This window comes from Eumetopias jubatus, unplaced genomic scaffold, assembly GCF_037043125.1.
Source record: "Eumetopias jubatus isolate StellerSeaLion01/CBP00866 unplaced genomic scaffold, mEumJub1_p1.0 scaffold_10, whole genome shotgun sequence".
NCBI classification, from domain to species: Eukaryota; Metazoa; Chordata; class Mammalia; order Carnivora; family Otariidae; genus Eumetopias; species Eumetopias jubatus.
Genome location: NW_028274816.1, coordinates 114,300,472 through 114,317,398, shown reverse-complemented (window position 1 = coordinate 114,317,398; position 16,927 = coordinate 114,300,472). Strand labels below are relative to the sequence as shown.

At 55.3% G+C, this 16,927-nt stretch overlaps 1 protein-coding gene across 2 annotated transcripts in view; it reads right to left on the bottom strand.

Moving 5' to 3' along the window:
• MSI2 (musashi RNA binding protein 2) overlaps nucleotides 1–16,927 on the bottom strand; it is a 385,942-nt gene that overhangs the window by 17,830 nt on the left and 351,185 nt on the right. For both annotated transcript variants that reach the window (XM_028093017.2, XM_028093019.2), the window contains exon 11: nucleotides 8,371–8,433. In XM_028093017.2, the coding sequence (XP_027948818.1) occupies nucleotides 8,371–8,433 (63 nt within the window). The remainder of the gene's footprint in view (nucleotides 1–8,370; nucleotides 8,434–16,927) is intronic.

Here is a 16,927-nt window from a genome sequence, read left to right as displayed (position 1 = left end):
GTCCCACCCCAGACCCCAGCGTGATACTGAGCCCAGAGGTCATCAGCTAATAGGTAAGAGCCGAGGGCCCGAAGCCGCTCTTCCTGGGCAGCGACAGATGAACATTTATGGAGTGTTTACTCTACATGGTCTGTCACCCGTCCTCCTGCTTTCAGCCCGATCTCTCTAGTCTACCCTGCTGTCAAGGCTTGGCTAACATACAAATCTGATGTCACTTCCTGGGTTCAGGCCTCTCCGAGGCTCCCGGTTGCCTGTGTGAATCCAGGCTCTGGCCCTGCCAGCCCTCCAGCTTCATCAGTGGCCGCCCCCAGGCCCCCATCCCCACCCCATTGCATTTGACTCTCCAGCTGCCGGGAACCATTTGCAGGGCTTCAGATTCACTCCTCTGTTTTAGGCTCTGGTGGCTTTGCACATGCTGTTCCCCCTGGTTCTTGGGGAACTCCTATTTGTCCTTTAAAAGTGGAAAGAGTCACTCCCCTGTGAAACCTTAACTTCCCAAATAAAGCCAATCACTTCCTCCTCCGTGCCCTTTCTGTGACTGGACGGATGCATCATACCGTAAGTACCTGTTAGCCTCCAGGCTAGGTGGGGAGACGCTTGAGGGCAGGGATTGTGCTCTGGATTCATCTAGGAGATTCTAGGGCTGTGGCGGGCTTCACGCTTGTCCACCCAGCAGCACTCTCCCTTCCCCTCCTTCATCTGCACCCAGACTGTCCTTTGGAAATCCATTCTTCTCCTGCTATTCAGTTCAGAGGGGGCTGGATCTCACCCTCAGTGACTGGTTCTCACAAACCAGGCCTTAGCCAAGCAGCACAAAGCTCTGGACTTCTGCTAGAATTCAGAACCATCTGACCCCCTCTTCTTCTAGACAGGTTGGCGTGAAGCAGGAAACTGCTGTGACCATTTTGGCACCGTAGGAAAGCCAACATCAAGACAATACTGAAGCAAAAAGGAGGACAAAGCCAAGGGAACTGCAGAAAAAGAGCCCCAGCAGTCTACACATGAAGCCCACTCTTCCACGGAGCTTCCAGGATGTTGGCCAATAAGTCCCCTATCATATTTTACCATGCCAAGTTGGGTTTTCTGAGATAGCCCAAAGCACCCTGACTCAAGGCCTGGCACAGTGCCTGCCACATGTAATAATAACTACTGTTGTTATCCACTTAATAAATATCTGCTGAACTAAATTCCATGGCAGGTGCGCCCTGGGCCCAGTTCTGAAATCTACATCTGAGAGATGGGCCGGTGAGGTCTAGGGGCCTGAGTCCTCCGCCGATACAGCGCCAGCCCCAAGGCTACTGGGCTCTCCCAGCACCCTGCACGTGGGGGGCATCTGGGCGGCAGGTGAGTTGTTCGTGAACAAACATCGTTTCTCTACAGGGCTATTAAAGGAGGCCAGAGACCTGGGTTCTAGGTCAGGGTTCTTCACCCTTGACCAAAGCTTTGCTCCCCAGGTAAGCAGCTGGGTGACTTTGGGTAAGTCATGCAACCATTCTGCAGATCTGCTTTCTCTTAAAACCAAACATGCAAACCAGGCCAAAAACCTCTGCCTTCCTGCCTGTCTCTTGGGCTAGCTGTGGTCATAGGCATGGCAATCTAACCTCTGCCGAAACGTAAGGAGCCATGATGCACCCAGGTCTGTGCTCCTTTGATGACTCTCACCAACATGTGAGTTCACCAGCGTTTGGGTTGCAAGGAGGGGGTGCCCCTGCCCATCTCTCTTGTGTTCTCTGTGCTCTTTTGGAGCTTCCAAGGGCACCACCACACTTTCTACCCTCCTCCAGATGGCAGGGCCTGGGCCCCTAAGCCAGCGTGAGAGAGAGGGCCAACGAGCTCAGGGGGCAGGCACGGATGTGTCACCCTCTGAAAAAAATTCCACCGATTTAAAAGACCCTTAACATCCCCCTACTCTGTTCACTTTAGGATTAACTTCTATGGAGGTCTGGGCTGCAAGGCTAGTCACTAATTGCACTAGAGTTGATTTATCAAGTGCACGGTGTTTCTATTACAAAATTATTGATCACAGCTGATGTATTTTATTCTCAACAGGGTTGGTCCAAAAGCCCTTGGAAAATGAATGAAGCCGAGGTCAGCAGTGGGCGGCTCCACACATTATTATAAATTCACTGCGGTTACTGAAATCCAACACAGGCCTCTTGATGGTGAAAGACCCGGCCCTCCCAGAAGCGAGGATTTTAATGACAAACTGAGAAACGAGCTGCCCATCCCCAGGACACGAGGCGGCGGACTGAGAGGTAAGTCTGGCTGGTTGTAGCAGCTGCTCATAATGGGTCAGGGATCTGCTCTCCCTCTGGGCTGCCATGCTGGCTCTAAGAGATGGGGCTCTTTCCCAGCGAGAGGGCATTCCCAGGACCCTACCCCCCAGATGGGCTGTCTTGGGGCCGTCATCCCCCGAGGATGCTTGCTGCTAGCACAAGGGAGTCTGGCTGGGAAAGAAGAGACGATTGCCCTGAAGCCCCCCCTTCCTGGACATCAGATCCTGCTGATGGAGGTGCAGAAAAGCCACCCTCAGAAATGAAGGCAGCACGTGGATCTATTTTCCTTTTGACACGAAGTTGACAGCGTGAGAAACAATGCATCTTGGGAAATAAGGACTCTCAGCAAGAGGGATCTGGATCCTCAGACCACTAAAGGCAAGACATGTTGTCTGCCTTTATATTCCTTGGGGCCGGGCCCAGAGCAAATCTTCAATGGCTGCTTGGTTGAAAGCAACACCTGGGAACCCTAAAACGTATGCCACAAAGGATGCAAGTAATTCCGGATCCCTCCGGCAGCTGGAGGAGCATGTGTGGGACGCTGTTGTTCACGCCCCTCAGGCCTAGCACATGTAAGGTGAAGGGGGTCATGGGCACATGGAAAATACCCTGGGTGGGAGGGGGGGGACGGGCAGGCCTGCTTTGTGCGCACCAGCATCTACTCTCCTTTATGGTTCAACTATTTCCTCTCCCTCCTGAGTTGAATTTTACTTTTGTTCATTGTACCTACTGGAACTGAAACGGTTAGGATGTCCAGTCACAGGGTGGCAAAGCCATTTCCCTAGCAGAGCCAGACCCCGGATTTAGGCCACTAAGGGGGAATTTTCGTGGGCTCTGCCTTCTCACCCTCCTTCCTGCTCGGCAGCCTTCGTGCATCGGCAGCTTTAGCAGCCCCAGAAGCCTGCCGCTTCCAGCCATGTCCCCTGGCCCGCCCCCCCGCAGGACGGCTCTTCCTGGATCTCCCTTCCTGGGCCTCGGGGCCCTCCTTCTGTTTGGTGGCCGAGTGGCCCGCTCACTTGCAATCCTTGTTCATGCTGACGGTGCCCCGGACCACTCTCCACCATTCCGCTCTGTCACCTCACACTCCTCTGGGAACACCATGGACGCTGTGACGTCCTGGGCTTCAGTCTCCCACAAGAGACAACCTATCCCCTGAAGACTCAGGTCCCACCGGGTCCTCCTGCAAGCGTTAGGTCAGAGTCACCAAGCAGCCGGTCTAAAGAGCAGGTCCCCCAGTGGCAACTACTACTTCACATCCCATCAACTTGTAAAGATTCGGGCCATCTCCAAAAGCACTCCGTTATGGTTTGTCCCCACAAATGTAGGGGAGACAGCATGTCCAGAGACACGGACTGCCCATGCCCCTGAGCTGAGGGCAGAGGCTGCAGGACTGGGAAATCTTCCTGGCGAGGTGGAGGGAAACTGTGGCCTCCTCTCTGAATGTCAGGGGTTCCCCTTCTCCCTTGTCCCTGCCCCACGGAGCTGTGCCAATAATCTCTGCACCAGGAAGGTCACCACTCTGATGCCACCTCCGCCCCCCCCGCCCCGTTCCTTGGAGAGCACAAGTAAAGGCCTCTCCTTTATCTTCACCAACCGTAAGAACAGATGCTAACCTTCACTAGGACCCAATGCATTCCTCGTCTGCAGACTGAGGACCTCAAGAGCTGAATCCCTTTCCCCACCATGTCTCATTTGCCCTTCTCCCCGGGGACTAGAGTGTGTAGACAGGACTGCCATGCGGACCTGTTCCCTTGACAGGCTGGATGTGAGCTGGCAAAGGACCCAAGGCGTTGAGGGCCTGGACCAGGCCTTGCCGGTGGGCCTTAAGAAAGAAGAAAAGACCTGCTCTGTTCAAGAACCATATGAGGAGGACAAGAACAAGGAAGAACTGTCAGACTCCTTCCGAACCTGGTTCTGTTCTCATTTACTAGAGCCGGACACGCTAGCAACAGAGACCTCACTGAGGCAGGCTAGAGCTGAGGGTGGTGACCCAGTGCTGGACTGGGGGAGCAGGGAGTGTGAGGGGAGGTGGTGGTGGCTGATGGCGAGAACATGGATCCAAGCCCCTTGGCAACATTGAAAATATGGAGCCCCCTCTCTTCCTGGTCCCCCACGCTATCCTCAGACAGCCGTGCTGTGCCGGGCTGTCGGAGACCCTGTAATATCAAGTCAACAATGCATGTTCCGGGGCTACAGCTACCAGGACGTCCACTACAGTGCATGCATTTAGTTCAGTCCCACAGAGACACACACTCCAAGAACAGGCAGGGGGGGTGTGAAATGTTTTACTGGACAACAGGTGTTTTGGAGTTGTAACTAATAAAAAAAAAAAATCGAAAACGAAAGTGTACAAAAAAAGACATTTCTCGAGAGTTGGATATGAGTTTGTTTCTTGAACTGTTTCATCTGAACAAGCAAAAACATGCAAACCAGCTGGTACTAACAGGAAGCTGGACACTGAGAGAGGATTAATAGGTGCGGACAAACCTTCCCGCTGAGCGTGCTCAGAAGAGTGTTTGAGAGGAGGTGTGCAGATCCTAGTGTAAGAGAGGCGGGAAAGTATGCCTCAGAGACACGCTCTCACCGCAGCCCCAACCAAGCAAGAGAAAAGACAACAGAAACATGACTCTCGCACTCACCACCACCGTCAGGAGCTCATGTTACTAGACTGGAATAAAGCTGGCAAGTATAAAGTTCAGTAAGGGGTCCTGGCTGGGGCCGGAGATGGGCTGGGGGGGGGGTGGGCAGGGGGCTCAGAAGCTCTTCGACTGATACACAGACCCACCCCGTAATGTCCCCCAGAAATAAAAGAGCCTGAAAATCCGAACCACTTCCCTCCCCTGTGTGTGTGTTTTGGGGGGGGGGGGTTGTTGACCAAACTGGATTTAGGTTTGGGTGGGACATGATGAGGCCATCAGAACTGAATGAATACGATCAAAATAAACAAACAAACTCTCGACTGAGCACAAGAAAAGATGACATTTCAGACTACCGGGTGAAGGTAAAAGAAAAGTGACCACTGATAGTGAAGTTATCTAGGAGTCGCAGGGACCTCCCCTGGCGGGGGGGTCACCTGAGCCCTGCTCACCTCAGGTCCTGTGTGAATTAGGAAAAGGCGGGCAGGCTGGCCCCGAGGAGTTGGCTGAGGTGGGTGCAGAGCTCAAGGCCCCCCTGGACCTCCTACCCTGACACCATAGCCCTGACAGATACAAGTTGCCAACCTGAGCAAAATCCAAGCTGCTTCCCCAACCCCCCACCCTGCCCACCCCACAGCCCTCAGCAGGTGCTTCTACCTCAGGAAGCTCCCCTAGTACATCATAATATGGAAGGAAGAAAAACCAAAGCGGTGAAGCTAGACAAAAATGAAAGGCAAAATAGGGCCCTCCATAGGACGCCTGATCCCTAGACCGAGCCTGACAGCCAGGCCCTGGGGAGTGGAGGCCACGTTCCCTACTATTTGGAGTCCCCTGCCAGGGTCGGCAGAGTACCAAGCTCAAGGTCAGTACTCCACCACAGGCTCCCTGTACCAGCTTCTTCCTAGAAGACGATGCGTCTGAACTTGTGACGCCCTCCAAGAGCTGAGGCTGCTTGCTTGGGGGGGGCAGAAGGAGCACCCCACCCCCTGGCAAGGAGCTGACACTGGGGCGGGGAAGGGTTGCAGGAGCAGGGGAAGGGAGAACCGGGCAGTCAGCCTTCAGTGATCACCCGCTGGCCTAGGCTGATGCATAAATGCAAACAAGCGTGTGCCGTCCCTCTCACATACTCGCCAAAATGCCACCAAGGGGCCACTACAACAGGTAAATAATTGGCCATCAGGTAAATAATTGGCCATCTCACCAGGCTCGGAGTCTAGATTATTTTCTACAGGGAGGGAGGGGACAGTCCTTACAGGCCAAAATGCACTAAAAGAAAGACAGGCAGAGATCTTCCTTCCCCAACCTTGTAACCCTGCTCCAGGTCCAAAGTGGGGGGTTGGGGGTGAGGGGCTGCGCTACCCTGTCTACAGAGAGGCAGGTGTCTTCCAGCCCAGGCGGTGTTCTGACTTTGGCAGGCACAGTCTAGTCGTCGCCCTGGGGCTCACCGCAAGCCCCTGACCCCCAGGCAGCACTGTGGGGTGCCCTGTAGCTTCCGGGCCGAGCCTGCACCCTTGGGGCCAGGCACCTCGGAGTTGAGGATTTACTCCTTGCACTAACCTAGGCTGGTGTGGGGCAGGTGGTCTGGGAGCACGCTCCTGAATAGAATTCACTAACAGTGCAGCAATGAGCATGGCTGACCTCGAATGGCCCCTGGGAGACTTAGCTCCCGATGAAAATGGCTACAAATAAAACATCACTGATCCTGGAAAAAAAAGTGTGGTTGGAGATGGCTCTGGAGTTTGGGGTTAGGAGTTGGGGGTGGGTGGGTGGGACTCCCGCCTGGCTCTGGGGGTCCGTGGGGGGGGGGGCACAGGCCATGGGGAGACCACTCTCAGACTCGCAAAGAACCCCATGCTGCCCTTTAAACTTGCCATGAAGTCAAGGAGAATGGGGGTGGGGAGAGAGGCAGGGTTAATTTCGGGTTAAAGTTTAGTTTCATAATCCAAGTTATAATAAGAAAGAAACTGAACGGAGAAAACAACCAACAACACTCAAAAATCTCGAGTTTTCTTTCTGTCGTTCCCCCCCACCAGGCACAAGTAGGACAGAGGCTCGTTTGTAACGATACCAAAAAGCACTCAAGTTAAAAAACCAAACAGAACAGGGAGACACCAGGCAGGCGCGCCCGCCCCCAGGGCAGGGGCACCAAGGGACACCAGCCGGAGGGCAGGTGGGGGCTGCTGGAGGCCCGCCGGGGCCGGTGGAGGCTGAGCACGGGCGCCCAGCTCTCTGGCTGACTGGCCCTCAGCAGCCCCCAGAGAATTCCCGGCCCCTCCAAACAAATCCCCAGTGGGTGATTCTGGGGAGTGGATCCTTTGTAGCTCGAGGCAGTGCCAGTTTGCATGGAACGGATTTTTACTGATGTTTCTAAAGGGCCTCACTGTGCCAGTCTCTTATCACTGAGGGTCTGGGTTTTTGGCATTTGACCTCTGGGCTTTTAATGCCCCATTTTCTGGTATCCCACCAGCACCTCCCTCCCCCTGCCCTCCTCAGAGCCCTGTCAAACTAACTGCTTCCCGGGTGCTCCTGTGCCCTGTCCACGGGGTGTAGGGGAGAGAGCCGCAAACCGTGGCTACGGAGTCTAGGAGGAACAAGGGCCCCTCAGCAGCTGGGGCGTGGAGGCCAGGAGGCCTCCCTGGGAGCCCGGCACGCGGCAGAAGCCCCACTTGCTTAGGAAGGCGGGGAGCATCTGGGGGAGAGGGACAGAGGGCCGCTCTGGGGCCTGCATCCTGGACCTACCCAGCTCTAGCCTGACCCCACAGAGCTGCTGGGAAAATGTTCCCACCTCAGCTGAGGGGCTCTAGACCTCCTAAGAGGCTGGGTTTGGAGACCAAAGGACCAGGGCAGTTTTGTGGGAGAGAAAAACCCCAGTTCCCTCGGCAGGTGGAGTCCAGGAGCTCTTTGGTCTCTGCTCTGAGGAGAGTCTGGGATGCAATAGGGGCTTCAAGAAATCACTCCATTTCATGGAGGTCGGGACTGGCCCCACTTCCGGCCTCCGGGGACCGGGGTTTGAGCTGAATCAGCAAGGCCACCTGGCAGGTGCAACAGGGGCCTGGAGGCCAGGAGCTTCCCTCTCACTACCTGGAACTTCTCTGGCTAGGTCAGAGGCCCAAGGAAGGGAGCCTCGTGAAGCAGTGAAAGCCGAGGAGGGAAATGCGGCAGGTGCCCTGAGGCCAGCTGTCAGGTGAGGGGGCTGTCCAAAGTCAAAAAGAAGGTCACTGCTCTTTTTCCAAGGAGAGAGTAAGAGTCTACCTTTGGTCTGCAGTCCCGCGACTGACCCCCACTGGGAGCTGCCCCGGGGGGCAGGGCCTCACCCGCGCCACCCCCCCCCCCGTCCCCACCCTCTGGGCTGTGGTGACAATAGGGGACAGACGCAGCCACACAGATCCAACAGGGCCTTTACCTTCCCCCGCACACTGGGGCATGCCTGGGAGCGCCTGTCCCGCACACCTCCCTACCTGAGCCTCTTGCCGCCGCCACCGCTGCCGCCGCCACTGGTCCGTAAGCTGCTGCCGGGAAGCCTGGCGGGGAGAGAGGAGTTGGAGTGAGGGTCGGACCCTGGCAGGGGCCCCCCAGCACAGCCCGGGGCTCACAGGCCGCGCTCCACCCCGCCTCCAGAGGATGAGAGCGAGAAGGGATCTCCGCGGGGCGGCCTTTAGGAGAGACTCAGGTCAGTGGCTCTCAGGCTTCTGGAAGGCATAGCACCTTTAGGTGTGTTTGATTCCTCCACATGTGTCACCCCAGAAACTAGTCCTAGAAGGCACACCGAAATAACCTCAGAGGATGAGGAGGATCTTCTCTTAGGAGCAGGGCGGGGTCCCTGCTGTCCTTGCCATGACCAAGGGGGTCCCCCAGGGTGTGTCCAGGGCAGCGCCAAGCATGGCCCAGCAACCCCCGGAGCAGGTGGCCCCAAGCCTCTGCGTGGCACAGGCACCTGGGCCAGGAGTTGGCTGAACTCCAGCTGCTGAACTCCTAAGGCTCTGCTGGTCCGGACTCTGGAAAGCCTAGCGCTAACAGCACCCCAGCCCCAGGCCGGAGGACGAGGTGTGCTGGGAGGCCCGGCTGACCGCCTGCGTACGCATGAAGGCAGCTAGGGGAAGGAGCGGGCAGCCGTAGGGACCAATGTGGGGTGAGCCCCGTGGCTTTGTCTGTTTCAACCTCCTGAGGCACATTATGGGGATTTTGATCTGGCTCTTCTGAGCTCCACATGCTGATCAAGTCGGCAGTGAAGGGTCTCCTCGGGATCTCCATCAAGTGTTTGTCCATCTAATAACACCCCGGGCAGCAAGGCTGTCCCAGAAATGGGACTGAAGGTCAGAAGGGACAAAGTGACCCAGTGTGGCTGCAGAATGTCCAGGGGAAGGAGGTGGGCAAGTCCCCTCCCCTGGGCTTCTCTTGGCCACTAGTATAATGCACACACAGTCACGCACGGGGACACACACAGACACACTCACACACACGTGGAACAATCACCGTCTGCCATCCAGGCAGAATTCTCGAGGCCTGATTTCAAGACCCATTTCCAAAGGCTCTGGTTTTAAACGATGTGCCAGAAGCCAGCAGCAAACAACGGGCAGCCAGACAGCTGCTCAGCTGTAGCCACTGGGCCTTCCAACTAGGGACCTGCTAGAGGACCGAGTGGGGGACACATGCACCGCGGCGTGGGGGCAGGGAGCAGAGGGAGGGAAGAAAGGAAAGAGAGCCATCCCCCAAACACAGCGAACTAGAAGCCCACTAAACTCTAAGACTATTGTCCTAGCTACACGGAACTACTGGGGAGGAAAAGAAGTTCAAAAAAGGAACAAGCTACTCTAAAAAGGTCAGGCTAAGCTACTTAAAATGTCAATGAAAAAAGACATACTTGCATTTAAATATGGTAATAGGGCTGTTGAAGGGGGAAAAAGAAAGATCCAGGTGAAATAAGGGTACAAGGTCATCCCTGGCTGCTGGAATGGGTCTCCGAGCTCCCATGAAGACCCCCCCATGTGCCAGGAGACCGCTCCCTCCCCCGCAGAGGCTGCCAGGGACCCCTGCCGCCTGAGACCCATGAAGGCACTCCCCCACCAAGTCCCCTCCCCCTTTCTTCCAAGCAGGATCTAGGTTTCTGGAAATTTGGGTGGTGGCAGAAAGTGCTGAAGGAAAATAAGGAAGAAGTCAAGTTATTTCTCCCTGTCCCAACCTCCGCACACCAGGCCCCCCTCTGCAGGCACAAGCAGCAGAGCTCAGGGGACCCTGAAGGAGAAGCAGATGGGGAGAGAAGGAAGGTCAAGTTATTCTTTTGCACTCCTCACCGGTACTTGAAATGGAAGGTTTCCTTGGAAGCATGAAAAGGTGTGGCGGGGGGGGGGGGGGGGGGGGGGAGGAAGGGGGGTAGAACCAGGGAGAGGCGCGTTTAGTCAATAAAAAGACATTTAACAGAAGGTCTATTTTCTGGAGTCAAGCTCATTTTTGGCCAAAAAAAAAAAAAAAAGTCCTAGAGAAAGAGGAAGAAAAAAAAAAAAACTTATCCAAGAAACGAAATCCATTATCCTTAATCTCAGATAAAGGTTTCTGCTGGAGACTGAGCATCAGACACCGCTAAGGGCTGGAATTTCGTCTCAACCATCAAGCAGGGTTGAGCAGACTGACAGGTCTGAGAAGAGGCCGGGGGAGAAGAGCTCAGTCTGTCCCCCGCCCCAGAGCAGGGAGCCTACAGCCCTGGCAGTGACTGCATCTGAAACACCAGGACCACAGGCCCATGGCCCAGCCCAGCCTCGGTGGGAATCTGTCCCGGACCGCTTCCCCAGCTCCCTGCCATCCCCCTCCCGTCCTCTTAGGCCGCTCAGCTGCACTGGTCACCCCACATATATTCTTCAGATGACCTGGCGGATAAGCCCGACACTATTACCAGGGGACCCCCAGGGGCTAACACAGATCCAAGAAAGGGGGGTGTGTGCATGCATGTGTGTGTGTGGTGAGGTGAGGTTGCCCAGCCAGGGGCTGTCAGAGGCCAAAGAAGCACAGTGACCCTGGCCTAAAGCTAGGATGGAGTCCTGACGGAGAACAGCCTGTCTCTAGGACAGCAGGAGACCCCACCCCAGGGACCGTGGTGGAGATGAGCCCTCCTGGGCTGGACCTGGACCTGGACCTGGAAGAGCTGGGGGTGCAGGGAGAAGAAGCCTTCCAGACTTGCCTAGTGGTCCTGTTTTCAGCATTTCTCCCCAGGCTCCAAGGAGCCAGGGGTCATCTATGGCAGTCTCACTGTCCGGGAAACCTCTCATTTTATTTTTGAAGGGAGAGGGGGTCCGGGCTGCCGAGGAGAGAACTGCCCCGGTTGGGGGTACTCAGGACAAGACCTTGGAGGGATTAGGCAGAAGGTCTGACAGGGCTCAGGCTTCTTGCTGGGGCTGAGGCCCAAGCAGAGATACATGGCAGAGCCCCTGGCCCCTGAGTGCCCATGGCTGTCCTAGCACCCCACTCACTGCCCAGAATAGATGACCGTTTCCTCTCTGCTGCTGGGAATGTGGGCAGAGGCTCTTATGAGACAGGTGAGCACAAATCTTGGGTTCAAATCCTGGCTCAGACATTTACTAGCTGTGTGACTTTGGGCAAGTTGCTTAACCTTTCTGTGCCTTGATGTCCCCATCTGTAAAGGAGGCGATGGTATTAGTGCAGGATTAATACACACAAAATGCTCAGATGAATTCCTGCCAGGGAGTAAGCATAAATGAACGTTAGGTGTCATTTTGATGAGGCCTGTCCAGTCATCAACTCTGCCTTTAAGACAGGACTCTCCCGCTTTCCCCATGAGGGGTCACAAGGTCAGATAATCATAAGCACACAGGAGGCTGGAATTTTTTACCCATAACAGTGGCCTGTAATCCTTCATACTGTCTCAGCCTCCTAATGTCATTTTAGTGGAGCTAAAGTTCCCTAGCTCAAGATCTGAGCATGTATTCTGTTCAGCTCTAACAACGACTGGGCCAAGCCAGCTGGCATGACCCTCCTGTCTAATACTCCCTGTTTCTTAGTAGTAACTGAGGCAGCAAAGAGAAAAATGTTTTGCTGATAAAATCTCAGGGCCTGGGGACTCAGGTTGCCCACCTGGGAACTTGGGTGTTAGGAATGAGGTCTGCTCCTCCTGTTCGAGAACGCTGCCTGCAGAAAGAGGGTGCCCGAGAACAAGAGAATAATGCTGATGCTAGAACTCCAGGCACGAGCAGGTGCCATGCCTTATTTAATGGCAGTCAAACCCAAAGACCCAGTCTCGCTAGTCTGCAGCCCCTCTGGCCCTCAGATGGGAGAACAGAAGGATCACCGTGCTCAAAGGCCAGCCTCTATCCCGTTGCCCAGGCCTTGCTGTGTAACTTGGGCATGATGCTTCCCTTCTCTGGACCCTGAGTAACAAGCTCGTTGTCTGCTGTAGGGATGTGAGGCCAGAGGACCTCTATGGTCCCCTCACCTCTGACCCTGTATGAACTGGTCTTCCTGATGTAAAAGGATGACAAACCCAAGTCTCCGTCCCTGGAAAGCGGTGTCTCTGGGGTTGGCATGACCACACCTCTGGGGTTCGTAACTCATCTAAGTAAAAGCTGTCACCATCCCACTGACCGTGAATGAGATGCTTTTCTGGACTTCTCCGAGCTGTAAGAAACTTGATGGCAAATTAGAAGTCAATGGCACTTTAGATTTTTTTGAGAATCCTAGGACACTAAGGTTCCTAGGACCTCCTTCTGACTGCTTCCGTGGCACGCACGGGTTTCTGCCTCCACGGAGCAGTTATTTTGATATGCACATCTTACTTCTCTTGCTGGGTGACAAATTCTTCTGGGCAGGGACTGAGCCCCATGTCCCACTTAAGGGCTAGTGCAGAGTCTGCCCCAAAGAAGATGGAGCATCAGCTGCTGCTGGTCAGGATGTCCTGAGGTGGTTCCTGAGAGCCAGAGCTGGGAGTCACCTGCACACGTAGCTGCCTCTCCTCAGGCGACCCTCCAACCTGGGGGGGGGAGGGGGAGGGAGGGGGAGGTACACAAACTCAAATGCCTACAGAAGTGTAATGAATCAGCGGAGGGGGCCGGGTGATAGCCCCTAAGAGCACCCTGCTCTGTCTCCCGTGCTGGTCCCCACCCCCGTCGCTCCCTGGACCACCCGGGGAAGCTTGGTAAAGCCTGAGGCCTGGGTCTCACCCCGCAGAGAATCTGATTTAGCTGGTTTGGGCTGCAGCCTGGGCAGTGGGACTTTTAACTGCTTCCTGGGGGATCCCAATATACAGCCAAGGGCAAGAACCTTTGGTTGAAAGGCTCTCAAAAATTTTAAAAAGTTCAAAGGCGCTGCACATCTGCACAAGTCCATCACTCTGCTTCCTTGTGGGAAGGAAGGCCCTGCCGACGATCCGGCAGTGACTCTCCTTCTTGGGACCATGTCTCACCGAGACCCACAGCAGGGCCTCCATTCAGAGTAGCGGGTCTCTAGCCTGGCCGGGGGGGGGGGGGGGGGGGGGAACTTTCACAACACACTAAGAATCGGGGAGGCCCGCATCTCTAGCTTTTAAAGGCCTTCCAGATGCTTCTGATGCACCGTGGAGGCAGAGAATCTCTGACTTAGAGGAAGCCTTAGCTTGTAGTCAACACTGAATGGTTCCTCCGTCCTATCAGCTGTGGGGTGTCGGGTTAGGTACCTCTTTCTCTGCATCCTCTTCCCTGTCGGGCTTGAAAAGAGGCTAGCCTGGGAATGGGCTGCAGGGACACAGTCCTGGCAGTCACTGCTTATTTCTGTGACCTTGGAGAAATCCGTGGGCTTCTGTGCCTCTCACAGGAAGAGGAGATGAGACAATTCGGAGCTTCCTGATGGCTCCAACAGGCTGCGACTTTGAGGGGAACCTTTATAAAACACTCTCTTGTAATGTGCGTTCCCATCCCGAAGGGTCCATTATGAAAGCAATTTCTCCACTGTTGTGTCTGCTCAAAGCACTCTCCACCCCCTTCCCCAACACGTCCTGCATCTCCCCCACCAGCATTTTCTTTCGATGGTTCCAACATTCTTGGCTAAACCCAACGTTGCTTCACTGAATCCAAACACTCAAAAAGAAGCAATCCAAAGAAGAAATGGTCCCCCAGAATGTAGGAAATATGCCCTGAAAGAGTTTAGAAAATGCTCCCATCTGTCATCTGACTGGCCCAGGGCCCTGCCCACCTCCTGGGCAGGCCTGCCTGGTGTAGCTTTGTGCAGAGAGACAGAGTGGCGGATGCCCGGGGGTGCAGGGCGGGGTGGGGGGAGGGTGGATGGTGCATTTTTGCAGGAGGACCTAGGGATCCAGATCAGAAGAGAGGGCCTGAAGAGGTGGGACAATGGATAACCAAAGGGGCACATGTTCATGATCCAACTGTAAAATTCTGTTCTGAAGAAAGCTGATACGTGTCCATTGAAAAAAAGAAAAAAACAAAACCCGAGTTCCTGCCATTCAAACTAGGAATCTGCTTTCCACACACCTTTTTAGGAGCAAGCCTGACATTCCCTAAGGATACCAATAGTGCCATTCTCATGGACACCCTCTCCCCCACCCCCAGGAGAGGGCTGGGGCCCCTACTGGGGCAGAGGTGCTGGAGACAGTGTGGTGTGGAAGGCAGAGGGGCCAATGAGAACAGGCCAGGCCTGCCTGTCTGGGCACAGGCAGGGGAAGGGTGTGCAGTTCATGCCTGGTCCTGGGTCCTCCCAGTTGCCTAACGGAAGTGAGAGGCTCCCGGGTCAAGAGCCCTAAGGGTGTTGGCACCTAGAACAGCGGGATGGCACAAAACTCGTCCCAAATAACTCAATGCAATTGCTGTTTAGCTTAATTTTCTCTGCAGATGTTGCAATGGGGATAAAGGGAAGGTACACTGCACATCAAACCTTTGAGAGGTTTTACAGTCTGGTTGTCACAGAGCTTCTTTTTGGATGAAAGGGTTTGTGGAAGCATGAAAACCCAAGTCAGGGAGCATCCTTTGGAAACGACAAGAAAATTCCCAGGAGAGGCAAGCACAGACTCAGGGTGCCCGGCCAGCAGTGAAAGCTGTCTGTCTGCCTGCAGATTCCTTCCAAATCAGAGGGGCTCAGGGAGCACAACAGAGTGCCTGCCATCACCACGCCCCCCGAGCACCAGCAGGGGGGCGACTGCCCCCCCCCCCCCCCCCCCCCCGTGAAGCTTTGTGGCTTCCCATCTTCCTGGTGCCGGGATAATGAAACTCAGGAAGGAGCCTTGGTCTCAACCCAGGCCTGGCTCCCAGCTCAGAGCGTGGGGTCGAGGGGTGCAGGAGGAGAACTGAGAACACACTTTGGGCACTGCTTGCTTGGGTGCTGGGCTCTTCTGGGAGAAAGGGAGCTGAGAGCTCCACCTGGGGGCTCTGGCCAGCCTCCTCCTCCCTGGGCCTTCCCATCCCCCCACAGGTAGAGAGCCGGGGCCACAGCATCTCTCTGACCCAGAACTTCTGCAGGGAAGCTATGTTCGAAACTTCCCCATCTCCAGACCCTTACCCTTTCCATAAATATTTACTGAGCACCTACTAAATGCCAGGCACTGTTTTAAGCACGGTGGTCAGGAGAGGAAACTGGCCAAAAGAAGCAGGGCCTTGGATCAAAGGGAGCTACAGCTCACTCTGCCAGGGAGAAGGGAGGGCTCTACCACAGACCCATCTAGTTTGTAATCAGGCCCGCGTCTGCTTTAGGGTCTTCTCACAGCCGAGCTCCAGCCCTGGGTGTGGCTACCCCAAATTCTGCTCCAAGAGGGGGCCAGCACCACGAGTGGCTGACACAGGACACGTGCTTCGGCTCCCCTGCTGGCCCTACAAGGACGCTCTGTTCCCCATCACACTCTCTCTCCAGCAAGACCTCAAGAATGAGGACGGCCGCAGGGAGTTCATTCCCGAACCAGCCCCCGCTGCTCCGGGCCAGCAGTCTGTGGCCCTGGATAACCCAGGGTTACCCGCTTGCCCACAGAAAGAACACCCGCCCGTCTCTGAGACCAAAGACCAAGACCTTCAAGTGAAGGCATTCCAGACTGTTGTTTCGAGGGACACATCAGCAACTATTCTGAGAGTCTCTCCTTGCATGAGAGAGAGTCCCTCCCCACCCCCAAACACTGCAATCTCTGCACCTACCACTAATGGGTGTCCTGACAAACGTGGTCTGACTATTGGTCCTTCTAGAGCTTGCTGTTCACATGGCTTTTCACACTTCTCCGGGTTTCCAAAATTTCAGATGCTGAATCAAAATTCTGCTTCCTCCCCACAGGGTCTCATGCTGATCCATTTAAATCTAAATGGGCTCAAGTCTCTTTGGGCCTCTTCACCACGCCTACCTTGCCCCCCAGCTTCATTCTATATGGGCCTTTGCAGTGGCTCTGCCCCAGCACAGTTCCAAACAGCACCCCTGTGGCACCCACCTCTATGGACCCGGACAGGAAACACTCAAGCCTTGAGCGCCCCGAGACTTCTTGCTAAAAGACTCCAGGTGCCCATCCTGGCCCTATCACCAGCTCCGTGAGTAAACTGACATCTGTGATCTCAACTCCCTCTGCCCCGCCTCCGACGTAAAATGTAGACCCCCCCCCCTTTCTGTGTCCCGAGATAGGCCGTTTCTGGCGTTGAATGGCAGACCACTGCTGTACTGGGCATCACTGGGGTTGGTGGACCATGGGATGGTCAGGGAGTCTTGGTGGGGAGCCTGGGGTGGCGAGGGAGACGCCCTGGGGGGCACAGGGCAGCTGTTATCTAGCAACTGGCACAGACATATTTGACATTTTTAACAGCAGGGCATACCACCTGCATGCCAGCCCGAGGGCAAATGGCAGAAACTTCTCTGCGCCTGTTTCCTCACCTGTACAGTAAAAGAACATGGCCTAGACACTAAGAAAACAGTCCTCACACCCCAGAGAATAACACAGCTGCCACGGTGGTGCTTTCCACGGCCAAGGACCCAGAAAGTCCCCTCCAGCCGGGCCCTTCCTAGAGAGGCCCGGGTCCCCTCCGTGAGCTGCCCCACAGCTCTGCAAGGAAGACCCCG